Consider the following 15,519-nt stretch of genomic DNA (forward strand, 5'->3'; position numbering starts at 1 on the left):
TAAATAGCTTAATTGTGAATATTTCTCCGATAAATTTTAATTCTTCAATCTTCATAAACATAAATGAAAATTATTACATTTTGCACTAGATTGTTAAAAAACTAACAATCAAAAATAAAAATTTCATTCAATCTAACATAATATTTTATTGCATTTATTATTTAGAAAATCAACAAAATATTGCTAATGTATTTTGCATTTCGGTAAACTACTCAACTTCCTCCGCTGATGGATCATCTTGTGGCAAGGACTGAAATTTATCTCTCTGTCGGCAAGTCATTACTATACCCGCGCAATAGCAGATCAAAATCAAGAAGATTATAACTCCCAAGTAACCCAAATGCCGAAAAAAAGCTGTATAAGAACAGCATGTGTAAATAAAATATAAATTTATAAGAATTTGATGTTATAGACATGAAGATATTTGTGCATGTATATTATTAATAATTTAATTAGTTAAAGTTTAATTAAACTTTATTATCATTATTTTTTTTATTATATCTGTAATTTTATTCATTCATATATTTTACTATAATTTTTATCGTGTTGCTAACCTTGGGTCAAAAGCCGAGTTTTAGATATAACGATGACTTTTAAACGCATCATGTTAATGTTATCCACGTAACAGGTATAGTTACCTTGCTCCTCTTTGGATACTTCTATTGAGATAATATATAATGTTGTAAAATATAATATAAAAAATATCAAATTTTATATTATAAAACTTATTAAATAAATGCATCTAATCTCCTATAAGATCGAAATTTTATAAAAATTATATAAACTAGCTACCATACACATATGTATATATAATATTACGTGACCTATTAAATAAAGTGTTGAGAAAGCGTCTACCATCACTCGAATTTCTGTATCTTTTTTACGAAATGATCGTCCTGTTCCTTTCTTTAAAGTTAATGTGTCCTTTTTCCAAATTACTTGCGATGCTACGGTTGATCTACGTATAAAATACTTTCTCATTATCAAATTTTATATAAAATGCAATACACACATTGAGCGTAAAATTATTTTAATTACTCTGGACAAACTATGGCGAGATGCGCGCCTTCGGCAAGAACGTATCGCTTGGCATATCGAAACTTCTCACTCTTCTTTTTTTTCTTTACAGAAGGACATTTCTTGCAAGGTTCTCTTAAAATAAATTCCGGCAAATACCGTAGGATACGGCTGATAGTGGGAAATTCATTTTGAAGCAGAACAGATCTAAAAATATATAATAAATCTATAGTAAATCTATCATATTATTAATCGAATAACATCAAAATGCTGTAGATACAATCTTTACTTGCAAGGAAGTATCGGAGATCCTCGAAAGAAGTGTATAATGATCGAGTCGTTTCTCTCCAGCATTGTCTAAAATAATAAGTACTAATAAAACGATTAATAAAATAATAATAAAAAAATATAGTTTCGTATTAGCTACAATAAGAAGAAGAAAAATATAAATATAAATATAATACTCGCTGAATTTATGTTGCGCTTCAATCTGCAGTAACCTCTACTAGTTTTAATACCGCGATTATTTATACATTGCTTGCACGGGCTCCACGGGCCCCATTCGGACACTACTTGGAGAGTAACTCCTTCCTCACGGATCCCAGCTAAATCCATCATGTTTGAGATCTGCCGAGAGATTTTTCTTTTTTTTAAAGTCATCGATTTTTGCCCTCAGCCTGAAGATAAAATTCGCATGATTTCTTATAGTTTTTTGGACGTACAATCGTGGTAACATTCATTTGCTATTAAAATGTGGGAAAAATGTGTAAAAATCTTGAAAAGTCCATTAAGTGCCAATTATTTTATATATTCACATAAAAAAACCATATCTTTCGATCACCGAATAATACACTCATAAATGTATGGTGTTTTAATGGATTTTTACAAATTTTCCCCACATTTTAACAGCAAATAAATTACCATGTGATTGTATGCCCCCAAAACTATAAGAAACCATGCAAATTTTACATCTGGGGGCAAAAATCGACGACTTTTTAGCATACTCCTTTCTCCTAATTTAAAAGATTATCAATCTCCACAACGTGCGTATATTATGGTTACGTAATTTAAATAAAATGACTTTGTATTCCAAATATAATACGACAGAAAGAGGATAGAAAGGATATAGTTTATATATTTAGTTTGTTTATAATTTAAGCAGCTAAATTGATTAATTTACTGCAAATCTCGTAGTGACAGGCCACAAGTATGTTTCACGATATTTTTCCCATTCAGTTATGTTCCCCTCTTCTACAAACTCACCACCAATATTTTTGAGAATTGCTATTAAAAACTGACAATATTAGATTCAGGGGATGAACAATAAATATTCTAACAAAAATAAATTATATGTATATCAAATATACATAAGTAACAAAAATTATTGAAAATATAAATTGTTCGTGTGTATGTTGATGTTTATATATGTATAATAAATTAACCAACAATTTTTCCAATTTGATAACTTGACGTTTAAAAAGATATATTATATAGATAAAAAGATCAAAGATATTCAATATAATATCATACATAATATAATATAAAAATGAAATGTGTTACATTAATTGTTATACCATATTATAATAAGTAGATAATAGATTTACGTTCAATCCTATAATTATATTTGTTTTCTTTTTCTTGTCCTTCTTTACCGTGACATCGATAAATACCAGCGTCGATGATTGAAAAGCTTTTAATGACCAGAGAAAGATCTGGCGTCGTGTAGATTCTACTGTACGAAATATTATTATCCATTTCCAACTCGACTTCTTTTTCCGGTCTCTTTTGATACCGATCTTGGTAGTACCAAATTTTCGGTTGAGATTCCTCGTGATCGTTGCTTCTATGAAAGTTTAGATTCCCAACAATTTACCGAGAAATACGTTGATTCGAATAATATGTATATTCTTCATATATATATATATATGTGTGTGTGTGTATGTGTGTGTTTTAAGACATCATTAATAATTAAGTAATAATTAATTTAAAAAGAGTAAGATTAAATAAATTCGATCATTTCTGATTTGATTTATATAAACAATTAGAACCATTATTCATCTGCAGATTCGTATATATAAGTATTTTCTTATTTTTACAATTGCGTATATTTTCGTGTGAATCTTTTACCAATAACGACATGCTAATATAATAGTCGTATGATTCTCGCCACTGACAAGCAAATATTCGTCGTTCTCCTCAGATGTAATTAATCTGTCCTTATCTCTGCAATATTTATTAACATTAACAAGCGTACCATCGATAGCAAAACAGTTTGTGTACAAAGATGCTATCGTTAACCAAATGAGATACATAATCTGACATAATCATATATCTGTTATTTGCTTTAAGATCGATTAAAATTAAGATAAACAGAGGAAATGTTTATATAGTACCGCTTGAAGTAAGACAATCGAGAAAAAATATACATATTTATGCATATCATAAAATTCTGTGCGTCCAATGGTAACCAAATTTCAATATTTCTTTTAGCTTTAGTCTGATCTGTATGTAATACATTTGGTACATCATGAAAAAAAGATGAATTCTTTTCTTGTAAAGTAATTGCTTCTGATGCATCGACCAAATTAATAGTTTTATAAAAAATATTTAATATGTCATTAGTTTTATCACATTTATCACTTGCCATTTTAATATATCACCTTCCATAGAAAGTTCTACAGATTCGTGCATTTGTTCACTTAGCATAGTTTTGCAAACAAAATTGATATCAATTTTTACTGCATGGCTATAGCATCTTTTATGACATTGCTCTCAAATGTATCAATAGAACTATTTACATCTGTTGAGATGCTTACAACTTCTAAAGAACTTGATTGTGTCTTTCTAAATTTATCCCTTTCACCAGAGTTATCTATGCTAGAAAATTTTATCTCAAAGTTTTCGCCATGTGCTTCATCTTCAAAATCCATATTTTAAAGATCATATATTTCTATTATTTGTCCATAATATCAATAATAATTTCTTTAAAAAGATATAATTGTTTAATAACACACACTAAAAGTTTATATTTGAAAAATAATATATCAATTGATAAAAAAATTTATAAATATTCAATTCTTATATATGGTATAGAAAATTGTACAAACATGAATTAAAACATTAATGAGTTATTCCATAAATATTTATATTTTGTTTAGAACGAATTGCGAGGCCACAATTGAAATTGTAGGAAATATATCCCTGTGTTAAGCAGTAGGAATAACTGCAGTATATGCGAGATAAGATTCTTCAAAGAATATATATGATATAATATCGTTATCAATTTAATATCATGCGGCCATCATTCGTAATACAAATCTATCGTTAACAATGAAGGAAAGACGTTACAGAAATCGCATTGTAGAAGTTTGACGATACTGTGATATTAGCAACAATAAGAATCAAAGAATCATTCATCTAACATATATTACTGTAAGATAACTTCTCAAGAGTTAAGAAAGTCGCAGAGAACGACAAAAAACCAAGTCGTATTATATAGCAATATACGATGAGCACATTTTGCATCCATCATTATTATTGTAAAGCATTCAAGTTAATAAACATCTTATTAGACATAAACATTTAATCATAGCCTTTATTAATATAACAGGGGATTACTTTTTAGACATACCCACGCTTCGGCCTTCTTCTAATTTGTTATATCACCGGAAGGAGTGGATAAGAGTGGCGTAGGTCTATGCAATTGAACTGGATCTATGATGACCGGGTATCATCAAAGTTGGCGGTGGATGCACGAAGAATCCCTGATGATAACTTGACATTTATTGGCCATATCTGGAAGTAAACTGGTCATGATGCGATGTGTGATGAGGCGTTTGGGGTCATGAATGGGGTTTGGCAATAGAGTTGTTTCATCTCTTCTACGTAATTGCCATTGTCTTCAATTAAGTTACTGAAAGTAATCGTGATGAGCTTGTCCTCTTCGACAGTTACTAAATTCAAAAACTGAACACCCATTAGATCACGCACCGGTTTGTCCTTCAAGTACTTCATAGTGTAAATGGCATAGTTCTCATTGATCTCCTTGATGCCCTTTTTTGTTGGTTTCGCGGAGATCTTGGCGCGTTCCATGTATATCTCACGCATTTGCGCACGAATGGCTCACGTGCAAGCTGGATTTCCACCGTCAGCTGAGCAGCCTTTAATATTTCTTCTGCAGTCTTGAATCGCGAACTATAATACTCGTTTGCGATCGGCTCTTGATTCACCTCGTGACGCTGATAATTGTCCCGTAGATTCTCGGCATAGTGCTCAGGCGCCAGGCCAAATTTCTTCGCCAGACAGTTTAGACCAGCCTTCCGGCAGATAGAATACGGACTGCTTCTCACTACTTGCTTCAGTGTGTCATCGATCTCTTTTTCCTCTTGAGCTTCGTCTTTCTCCGGCGTCCTCCTCGTTCTCCAAAATTACAATAAAATTATAATACTTTTGTAATTTTCACTTTGTTTCAAGATACACAATCGAGTCCCTGATCTCATAAGTAATGATTTTAATAATCAGAAAATAATCTTGTTGTTAAGTATTATCACGATCATTACGTCGTACTTAATTATCCATATCATCGGTAAAGCAACCGCGTTTCAACTCGTAATCCTCCCCACCATATTTACCAAATTCGTAATCAAAAATATCTTGCGCTTCTTGCAACGCCCTAAACAAAAAAAAAATATTCCTTTCTTTTCTAGATCTAAGTACACTTAGGTTGCCAAGATGATAAATTTATGTTATACCGATCGACAGTTATATCGATAGATAGTTATATTAATATAAAAAGATGTTTTTAATATCATAACGTACGCACTGGAAGATATAATGTATGTGTAATCTCCAGAACCTTCAAATAATTCATTGGTGATGGCATCCCTTTCAGCTTCCTTTTCTTGTTTTTCTTCTGATTCTTAATCCTGAATCCTTCGAAGACGTTTATAACGTTTCTATAACAAGACATCAGATTCTCAATATAAATGTTTTTCTCTTTTCTTCTTAAAGATAATCTAGTCCATAAAACATACTCTCTCAAATCTAATACCTAAATTTTCTTTAATCAAATCATAATCTTTGTCTTCCAAACAATCATCAAAATCCTCATTATCACTTCGCTTATGCTTTTTATAATGGTTCGAGCCATCACTGTCTTCGCCCTTACTTTCCTCTGTAGGGTTGTCAACTACCAAATCTTTCAATTCTTCGCATAATTGATCCTTATCGTCTACAAGATATATCGATATTGTCAATACTGCATATTAATTTAGAGCTGTGCATAATATAGAAAAATGTATAAATATAAATTTTGATAGATATATGTATGTACATGTTGTAAGCAATTAATGAAACAAATGGACATATGAATAAGAAATATAGCTAAACTGCATTAAAATATTTGATATATTATCACAGAAAAAGAATAAAGATTAAAAAGATAATGAATAGGCATACAAATGGTAAATTGAAAAAAAGAATATATTTTTTCCAGGAAGGAAATATAAGTGAGGGAAAGAAGAAAAAGGAATAATTATGAGAAAGACATCATAATCTTGAGAGAAACCTGCAGACATATGGAATAAATACAAACCATCCATACTTTAATTTTCAAAGTAAGACTATCTTTATGGTATAAGGTTACACTTTATTTAACCCACTCTTTCGATGCTGTATGGGATATCGTTTATTGAATAATTTAGATTTTCCGTAAGAAAAAAACTAGAATTGGCGAACGGTTATATGAATATTTAACACATTATTATATGAATATATAATAAGAGGCAGTCTTAAGATATATATAAACAAATTCAAATATATATTTATAAATAGTCTGGCTTGCGTTAAGTTGGCCATACGTACAGTTTTAAATTATTTATTATATTGAAGAAGGAAGAGGAATTAACTTTAAAAATATTGTGTTTTGAGCAATGAAGTCCATCCGTACGCACTGACTATTTTGATAAGAAAACAGCGTATTTTATCTTATTTAATCATCAACTAACGTATCGTATAAACAATTTTTGTATTCTTACCAATACCTCGCGCTCCAAGAAAATTCATAATGAGAAATAGCGCGTGACACACACACAACACACATACACACTTTCGGGCAGTGATGCCAGAATGCCTACGCTTTTCGGACAGAGTTCCAAAATTTACTTTCCGGAATTAGAAGCAAGAATTTCTTTGTCCCGATTGGCCAATCGGACGTCACTTTACTTGAAGGAATAAATTTTAGTACGCGACTCCGCGATAGCGGACCAACCAGATTTAATGACGCGAGATGGCGGACCGTGAGCCTCTGTACGCGCCGCGTACCCATGATGCATCATTGGATGTCAACATGGCGGACATGATTGAAAGTGAGTAAACTTTCTGTTATTTTCGATGAAATTAACGCGACGCGTGGCCACGGTGGCCGTCGTCGACTAGGCCCGGCGGAATCCGCGTTCACGATTTATCGATTTGGTAGATCGCACGCTGGCAGACGTGATGGTGGCGATCGTAATCGCCGTTCGAACGGCGATCGGGAGCGTGTCGGGTTTAAAATTTCAAAAATGTCCAACATACGATTCAAGCGGGACGGCCGTGACTATCTAATGCTAGCGATACGTCATGTCGAACCGGACGGCGAACTGTCCGCGTTTCATGTCTTAACGAGCCGATTTAGATCGGTTGTCCCGCGATATGAGCTGGACGTTCCGTTCGATCATCGTGCGCTTAGACTGTTTACTAAACACTCATGTTTGGTTATGTTACTTCTTACGCCATATGAATAGTTTGTACGGTCGATATTCAGGCCAATCTCCCATCGATATAATATATAACGCTTTTTAAATTTATCCTCGGGTAAAATCCTATGGCGTTTTATGAGGAAACAAAAGTATATCCTATTTTCTATAATTGAATTAGAGAAGAGAGAAGAAAGAGAAAAGAGTTGGTCTTTTATTTTTGAATTTATAAAAAAATATTATGAATTTAATACTTGATATATATTGAAACTTATAATGTTCAAATGTGTATATATATAATTTTTTAAATTCTTTTTTTAAAACTTTATTCTTTTTTCACAATTATATAAACTTTTATACATACTTTATTGCTAGAGTTGTATGTATAACTATTGTAATAATTTTTATTTAAGCATTAGTAATTTTATTTATAGAGATGGCTATGTTATGTATATATGATGCTTGTTATGTATATATATTTTAATTTTAAGAAAGTTATTGTATTCAATCATACACACATATATATATATCAGTTTGAAATTTGTTCAGATGAATCTGCAGAAACATTACTATCCATAAAAAATGGTGGATATCCAGCAGTTGATGAAATTAAAACGGAAATAATCAATGACGATACAATGGACATGGATGAGCAGCATATTTCGAATCACTCAATGGATCAACAAATGGACACTGAGGAACATGAACCAATACCAGAACTTGGACCAGCAGCTCTTGGTTTACAAAGAGTAGGCACTCAACCACCTGCTAAACCAAATCCCCCGACACAACCAGTGCAAGTGTTAAACCGCAGAGGAATGCCTGCAAGAATTAGGAAAAAAAACAAGTTATTCTATGATGATGTTTTAATAAATCATCCACATCATAGGTAAACTACCTTTTTTGTACTTAAAAATGGGAATTAATGATAATTGAATAAATGTTGGTTATAATATTCATAGGATCAAGAAGGATCCATTGAATGCAGAGACAAAACAGTCTCCTAAAAAGATGTTACGTCCATCACCATTGAAAAGACACACCAAGATATTGAATGAACTGAAAAAAAGTACAAGTATGTCACAACCAACAACTCCCACAACTACTCCTATTAAGCAGGAGAAGGGACCTGATAAGTTACCACAACCTACATCACCAGATCGAAAAATAGGACAGAAAATTGGTATGAGACTGAGAAATTTATTAAAGTTGCCAAAGGCGCATAAATGGGTCTGTTACGAGTGGTTTTACAGCAATATTGATAAGTATGTATAAAAAAATAATAGAATAAGAGTATATTGAAGAATAAAATATTAATATCAATCTTGTAGAAATATGTAGCAGACAGTGTTTACATAATACTATATAATAATGTTCTTTTTTTCTTTTCAGGATATTATTCGAAGGCGATAACGACTTCATGATATGCCTGAAAGAATCATTTCCACAATTGAAAACTCGCAAACTTACACGTGTGGAATGGTGTAAGATTAGAAGAATGATGGGCAAACCACGAAGATGTTCACAATCATTCTTCGAAGAAGAGAGACGCGAACTGGAGAGGAAACGGCAAAAGATACGGATGCTGCAGCAGAGGAAAACGGCAGACATAAATAGCTTCAAGGATTTGCCATCTGAAATACCATTGCAATTAGTAATTGGTACAAAAGTGACGGCGAGATTGAGAAAACCTCAAGATGGCTTGTTCACTGGAAGCATCGACGCCGTTGATACTAGCAATAATACTTATAGAATCACGTTTGAGAGAGCTGGACTAGGAACGCATAGTGTTCCGGATTATGAAGTTTTGGTATGTCGCTTGTTTTCTTCTCTTAGAAAAATGTATGTCGAATTTGGCATGCATACACTTTTATATTAATACGAATTTTATTTAAAATATACTAGTCGAACGAACCACCGGAAACGATCAGCGTCGCATCGTTCGCTCAGAAATTCAGACCACGGCCTTTACAATACGTACCTTCGCCGCCGTACACAATGAAACTATCCCCGCGATTAACTAACGATCCTTTGATATCCAATGCATCTGTGTCCATACCAAAGAAACCGCATATTGGTGGCACAATGAACGGTTATCCATTGAAATTACTCGAACTTATGGTAAAGGTGAATAAGATACTCGCAAATAAAAAGATTAAAATTAAAAAATTGAAGGAAATGAACGGGGAAGCTGAAAAGAGACGTTCTTTCGGAGAATCGTTACCTCCTGATTTTGAAAGGAGATATGCAGGGTATGATATATATAGACTAGTCATATACATATAGAGATACTTAATAATAAATCATGCTTGATAAATCACATCTTTGTTATGTCCTGTCGTTTTCAGAATTGTCGTCGAATTAGAAAGAATGAATGGAGCCCTACAAGATTTTTTGAACGATATACAAGAATTATGTCAGGAAATGGCGCCCGAACCTAGTGTGGCGGCGATGTTAGCCCCATCGCATCTCCGAGAAAAATGTAAGCAGGAAGCGGCAGACATGGTCGCTAGAAATAATATGATAAATGATAAAGCACCAGGAAAGATGAATCAATTGGTGACAGATTTGACTGCGCTGATGTTACAAGTAAAGGTAAAATATATCGATATTTCAAATAAATTTGTTTTATATTTTCATTTGTTTGATGCTAAAAATATTTTTGCACAACACAGAGCTTATCAGATTCTGATCGAAATGCATATGAACTCAAAGTCTTGCAAGGTACTATGGAGCAGGTAAGATCAAAACTCAGTCCACAGAATCAACAAGTGTTTCAAAACTGTGTAGAAATTCATATGCAGCACATTCAACTAGGCCTAGGACAGATGGGTGCTTTAACACCGTTTATGGCTCAAAGAACTTGAAAAAGTAACTGCTTATACATATATTACATTGTACAACATTCTCATGAAGCGTATAATAGTACAATTGACAAACAGTACACAGGCGATCACACAGCATCATAATTTCCTATAAAAAAGAATCTGATTATTTTCACCTCTTGTATAGGCCATATTAATAATATATTGTTATGTAAATTATATGTCTACACAATATATAGGATCTAAGCAATTATATTAGTTTTGTATATACAGGATGTATCTATTCTCTTCAATTTCACAACACATGTGAAATACTTACATTAGATAAAAACTTATATATCGTTGAATATTATTGAACATGTTAAGCATCTAAAAATGTTCATGTTTCAGATTTTTACATACTGTATGTATAATTCTATTCTAGATATAAACATAAACAACAAGGGATTATTAAATTGGATGCAACACGTGTACATACATTTGAGTAGTAAAAATTAAATTCTGTGAAATCTGAAAAGCTTCCTAAGTTTTTATATAGTGGTATAGATTTATATAGATAACACAAAAAAATCGTTATATATATATACATATATACGAGATATTTCGAGGATACAGACGCAATTTAAAGGCTTCAGCTAATTATAAGAAATTTAGTATGTATCATACAAATATTAGATGTTTTTTAATCAATTTTTATCTAAAAAATATTTGTGACGATATTATTATTTTTCTCGCATGTATTATGAAAAGAATAGTACTTTGTTTAATATATTCCTTGTATATATTTATATATAATAGTCGTGTATAATCCAAAGAAAATATATACTTTTGAAAGAGATAAAATTTGGGATAGAAATAATTTCATCAAGTACATACAATAAATGTATAAATAATGACAAAGTATAAAATATTGATAATTTACAATCTTATTATTATAAAATCAATGTCTTCTTATCCTGTAACCAAACCAACGTTCATTAATTTTTTATTATGCACAATCTCTACTTGATAATATAATTATACAAATTTTGTTTCATTATATTATTACACAATATATCAATATATAAAATAATGGTATCAGATATTTGCTTATTTGTTTGTAATAAGTCAAGGATTTTGTTTAATAAAAAAAATGATGTAATAAATATCAGGTAATTCCATGTAATCTGTATTTTTTTGTACTTATAATTAATAGTACAGAATATTTCATCAACCATTACATGCATAAATTACCTATTTTGCAATATATGCTATTGTGTTCCTACTATGTACATATATGTTCAATGTATTATTCTTACATTATTGATTACATTAGAAACAATCATTCCAAATAGCGCCATACATATAAGTATAGAGACATCCTTTTAGAAATAATAAGATTATATATATCTCTTATTAGATATAGAATCTAGTAAGAAGATATATGTTAATTACATTTTTGTACAATATCTGCATGAAATAAGAATTGGAAAAAATGTACCATTTTTTAATCGTGAAATCTCTGTTTGCTTGCAATTTTACTGATGATTAGAGTAATCTTCAAATATGATGTATTTTTCTAGGTATTCGCATAATTTACATTTACAAATTTTATTTTATGGAATGATGAACAGAATAACGAAGCTTGACATAAACCTTATTGATTAATAAGCAAATTTTCTGTTATGTATGAATTAGGATTTATCCATTCTTAACATTGTGTAAAAAAAATCATCCTTATTTCGATCCGCGTCATTTTTTATTTACTTAATTTTCTACTTTTTATGTTTATTCAATGTTTCAAATAGTTCATCCGCAACCTCACTAGTTTTCACTCTTAACAGCATTGGAACTGGTGGTGGTGAAGAATCTGGCATTGGTAGACAGACTAACATTATTGTGTTCTTGTTCATGCGTTTGATGGGAATACTTTGAGTTAACAGAATATTGAGTAACAAGTTGCCCAAAGCAGTATCGGCTCGTACTATCAATTGCGTCTTTCCATTTGGTGTTGGTTTCAAATATAACATCCCAACACCCCTGTCACTAAAGTTGTCATTTTTCTTTATATATACTTTACATCTATAAAAAAAAGTTATGAATTTAATTAAGTTACAACAAAAAAGACTACATAATCCTAATTTTAAAAATGTATGATATAGTTTCTATTTTAACAACTGATTATATTACAATGTAAAAATTATGACACACCGTTGTTCATAAATAGCATCTTCTTCAGTTACTGGTTTGAAATCTAGTTTTGGTGGTTCTTCATCTTTTTCATCTTTATTTTCATTATCTGTTTTATCCTCGGAATCTTGTGGTTTCACTGCCTGAGGGGCAAACGAAAATGGCTTTGCACTGTAAAATGATGAAAAAATACATTACATCTCATGTAAAGAAATTATAAGCAAATTAATGAATAAATTACCTTCCAAAACTAAACCCAGCAGTCACGTTATTGGTAGTGGAACTTTGCCCAAAACTAAAAGTGGAAACTGGAAAGGTGGGAGCGACGGACTTTGTATTGGATGTCGCATCCTCTTCGTCCGTCTTACCTCCGTCCGAAATGGCAGAGGATTTGTGCAAGAAAGGATTACTTTCCACATTTGCATTACCAAATATACTTTTAGCAGCAACGTTCGATTCAATGTTTCCAAAAATAGATCTACCTTTATCAGATGTTGCATCCACATTAGTGAATACAGATTTAGGACTTTCCATTCTCTGTTCTGTATTGCCAAATATTGATTTTGTATTTGCAGCAATATTGGAAAATATCGATTTTTCAGGCTTCCACTCTGTTGCTACAGTTGAAGCAGATTTTGTATTTGCATTTGAGGTGTCAAATGAAGAAGTTTCAAGTTTTTTCTCTGTACTTGTATCCTTTTGGTTATCATTTTGTGCAGCTTGTGTTGTACGTTGTGGAGTATGCGATGCCTGTATCTTGGTGCTCTCTTTCGATGTAATCTCCTTCAAATATTTCTCATAATCTTTAAATATAGGTGTTAATATACAAAATGGATTTGCATCTACATGAGTTTTTATCCATGTAGCGACACTCTCGTTCAGTCCCTTTAACTTGGCATAATAATCTGACGAATAACGCTTCGTCTTTTCATTCTCTTTCTTGGTCAAAAGTGTTTTGCTTGAACTTGTACTCGACAGTGTCTGCGCTTTAATTGTGTTTTCCATTTTATTTGCATCTTTTTCAGGAATTTTAGAACCATTGCTTGCAATATCTTTGCTGCTTGTGTTTACAGTTGTCATTGATGCAGTAGAAGTAGTTAAAGTAGAAGTGGTGCTTACATTAGCTAAAAAACCAAACGGAGACGAACTGGTTGCAGGAGTAGTTTTAAAACCTGCAAATGTTCCAAATGCGCTTTTCATAGCGCCCTAAAATAAGTTAAACAAAATAGTAATAAAGAAATAGAATTGATACAAAATAGTTGAAACATATACTTACATCCCTCGATGAAAAGCGACGTTTCGCTGTTTTTATAACTCTTTTTTCAAGTATATCATCTGCTGCTTTTGCAAATGTACCTGCCTCTTCTGGTTCGTTCTCTTCATTCCAATTATCATGATTCAATTCTGTCGTTGCAGACCGTTTACCTGACATTTTTATCGATGTGTTTTCTGTATAAGAAAGGAGATTGCATTACATTAGAATAAAGTATATTGTTACTTGTATAAACAAAATTTTGGTGTCTTATAATATAATTAAATTTTTTGTATGCCCAAATAATGTTATATATTCAACATTTTTGTCAGAAGCAAAAGATATACAGATAAAATTGTACCTTTCACTGCGTATTAGACACTTTAGAGGACAGCTTAACTTACAGCGAGTCTTTCTTAAAATTATTATTAAGCATAAATTTTTATCTTGTGTAAAATTTGGAGTAAAAAAACTTGTAATATTCATAGATCATTTACATCATTTTTTATTTTTTGTCAAATCAGGTTATGTCACAATATATAGTGATATCGTCACCCGGTAAATTTTTGTATCGTACACACCTCGTCAGCTAAAGGTTTCTTGGCGGGCGTTCTTGGAACAAGAACGCAAACAATTTTATTGTCTCAGCGACGCTACATAGATCGAAAACAATACGCAACGATAACTACATAAACTTTGCGATTACGGAAAATGGCGATATTGATTTTTATTACACTTACCTAAAATTGAAAAAATTGAAACGTTTGCCGGGACAAACGTTTTCACTTGACGTCTTGCGCAAGGCAATAGAATGAAATGAAACAGAAACAGTCGTTTGCTATCAAGGTGCTTTTACACTTGTCATACACACGAGTTTATCGGACATACCGATTGGCTATCGGATAGAGAATTTCTAGGGTTCCGAAAATTTCTCGCAATAACACAGCCAATCAGTATTCCCGATTGAGATCGTCGTGCATACAAATACAACTAGAGAAAGACCTAGGGGCCACCGTTTGTTCGCAAGATGCTAAACTGGTACAGTAGTGCCAACTAGATCCATTTTAGAACCGGCGGAATTACATGGCCAGTTTCACTTCTCGGTGCCACGGTAAAACGACCGGTTGGTTCATGTCTATGCTAAATCCATAATTATGAATAAAAAATACGGGGAGAAGTATTATAGATTTATTAATATTTTATTAGCTGCGCGTGATGTTTTATAAAACATCGTCATTAAAAGATCATCGTTTATCGCGCCTTATTTCTAATTTTTAATATTTACTAATTCTAAGCTTCTCAAATTAAAATATTTCGCTAACGTAAAATCTGTCAGAATAAATGTTTCGAATAAAATACGACCTTCTCGTTTATTTTCTATTCTGAGAAATCAAAGTTTTCGATAATTCAATTGTTAAACGTGAAAAATCCCAGATGTTTCAAACATTGATCGAACTCCAAGATTGATCGAAGAAATTACAAAAAAAAAAAAAAAAAGATACACGAGAATGGTTCCGGAACA

At 31.8% G+C, this 15,519-nt stretch overlaps 3 protein-coding genes across 12 annotated transcripts; 1 reads left to right on the forward strand and 2 right to left on the reverse strand.

Annotated features, from left to right (window-relative positions):
* Positions 1-186: 186 nt before the first annotated feature.
* Positions 187-7,392, reverse strand: LOC138939190 (uncharacterized). 5 transcript variants are annotated; one of them, XM_070306794.1, is made up of 10 exons: positions 7,053-7,392; positions 6,068-6,247; positions 5,840-5,972; positions 4,649-5,689; positions 1,486-1,644; positions 1,307-1,374; positions 1,039-1,224; positions 825-958; positions 555-659; positions 187-354 (listed from the first exon to the last, which is right to left on the reverse strand). In XM_070306794.1, the coding sequence occupies exons 5-10, from the start codon at positions 1,633-1,635 to the stop codon at positions 209-211; spliced, it is 789 nt and encodes a 262-aa protein (XP_070162895.1). In that variant the 5' UTR covers positions 1,636-1,644; positions 4,649-5,689; positions 5,840-5,972; positions 6,068-6,247; positions 7,053-7,392; the 3' UTR covers positions 187-208. The 5 variants fall into 5 exon arrangements, 2 of the variants coding, with proteins under 2 accessions (XP_070162895.1, XP_070162896.1); XM_070306795.1 differs by lacking the exons at positions 4,649-5,689; positions 5,840-5,972; positions 6,068-6,247; positions 7,053-7,392 and adding exons at positions 2,198-2,301; positions 2,622-2,886; XR_011447818.1 differs by lacking the exons at positions 187-354; positions 555-659; positions 825-958; ... (1 more) ...; positions 1,307-1,374; positions 1,486-1,644 and adding exons at positions 2,771-2,860; positions 3,145-3,240 and having other exon boundaries at positions 7,053-7,384.
* Positions 7,344-11,564, forward strand: LOC138939187 (protein lin-9 homolog). Of its 4 annotated transcripts, none has more exons than XM_070306789.1 (7): positions 7,344-7,382; positions 8,301-8,640; positions 8,714-9,016; positions 9,144-9,561; positions 9,657-10,003; positions 10,100-10,346; positions 10,427-11,564. In XM_070306789.1, exons 1-7 carry the CDS (start codon positions 7,364-7,366, stop codon positions 10,616-10,618), a joined length of 1,866 nt encoding a protein of 621 aa, XP_070162890.1. In that variant the 5' UTR covers positions 7,344-7,363; the 3' UTR covers positions 10,619-11,564. The 4 variants fall into 4 exon arrangements, with proteins under 4 accessions (XP_070162890.1, XP_070162888.1, XP_070162891.1 ...); XM_070306787.1 differs by lacking the exon at positions 7,344-7,382 and adding an exon at positions 7,424-7,798; XM_070306790.1 differs by lacking the exon at positions 7,344-7,382 and adding an exon at positions 7,816-7,903.
* A 67-nt stretch (positions 11,565-11,631) lies between these two features.
* On the reverse strand, positions 11,632-14,838 carry Nup50 (nuclear pore complex protein Nup50). Of its 3 annotated transcripts, XM_070306791.1 has the most exons (6): positions 14,738-14,838; positions 14,579-14,650; positions 14,022-14,194; positions 12,987-13,951; positions 12,767-12,916; positions 11,633-12,637 (listed from the first exon to the last, which is right to left on the reverse strand). In XM_070306791.1, the coding sequence occupies exons 3-6, from the start codon at positions 14,175-14,177 to the stop codon at positions 12,331-12,333; spliced, it is 1,578 nt and encodes a 525-aa protein (XP_070162892.1). In that variant the 5' UTR covers positions 14,178-14,194; positions 14,579-14,650; positions 14,738-14,838; the 3' UTR covers positions 11,633-12,330. The 3 variants fall into 3 exon arrangements, with proteins under 3 accessions (XP_070162894.1, XP_070162892.1, XP_070162893.1); XM_070306793.1 differs by lacking the exons at positions 14,579-14,650; positions 14,738-14,838 and adding an exon at positions 14,359-14,493 and having other exon boundaries at positions 11,632-12,637; XM_070306792.1 differs by lacking the exon at positions 14,579-14,650.
* Between the last annotated feature and the right edge of the window lie 681 nt (positions 14,839-15,519).

This window comes from Polyergus mexicanus, unplaced genomic scaffold, assembly GCF_030449975.1.
Source record: "Polyergus mexicanus isolate NDT 795.1 unplaced genomic scaffold, iyPolMexi1.0 SCAF_14, whole genome shotgun sequence".
Lineage (NCBI taxonomy): Eukaryota > Metazoa > Arthropoda > Insecta > Hymenoptera > Formicidae > Polyergus > Polyergus mexicanus.

Excerpts from the sequence above, each read along its gene's own strand:
- LOC138939190 (XM_070306795.1), bottom strand. The coding sequence starts at position 2,772 with ATGGATAATAATATTTCGTACAGTAGAATCTACACGACGCCAGATCTT. Across the intron at positions 2,302-2,621 it reads ATATAATTATAGGATTGAAC|CAATTCTCAAAAATATTGGT; the intron begins GTAAATCTATTA and ends AGTTTTTAATAG. Across the intron at positions 1,375-1,485 it reads TGAAGCGCAACATAAATTCA|ACAATGCTGGAGAGAAACGA; the intron begins GCGAGTATTATA and ends TTATTATTTTAG.
- LOC138939187 (XM_070306787.1), top strand. The coding sequence starts at position 7,708 with ATGAGCTGGACGTTCCGTTCGATCATCGTGCGCTTAGACTGTTTACTA. Across the intron at positions 7,799-8,300 it reads CTTCTTACGCCATATGAATA|ATGAATCTGCAGAAACATTA; the intron begins GTTTGTACGGTC and ends AAATTTGTTCAG. Across the intron at positions 10,004-10,099 it reads TTTGAAAGGAGATATGCAGG|AATTGTCGTCGAATTAGAAA; the intron begins GTATGATATATA and ends TGTCGTTTTCAG.
- Nup50 (XM_070306793.1), bottom strand. The coding sequence starts at position 14,177 with ATGTCAGGTAAACGGTCTGCAACGACAGAATTGAATCATGATAATTGG. Across the intron at positions 12,917-12,986 it reads GCTGGGTTTAGTTTTGGAAG|TGCAAAGCCATTTTCGTTTG; the intron begins GTAATTTATTCA and ends ATCATTTTACAG. Across the intron at positions 12,638-12,766 it reads GATGCTATTTATGAACAACG|ATGTAAAGTATATATAAAGA; the intron begins GTGTGTCATAAT and ends TTTTTTTTATAG.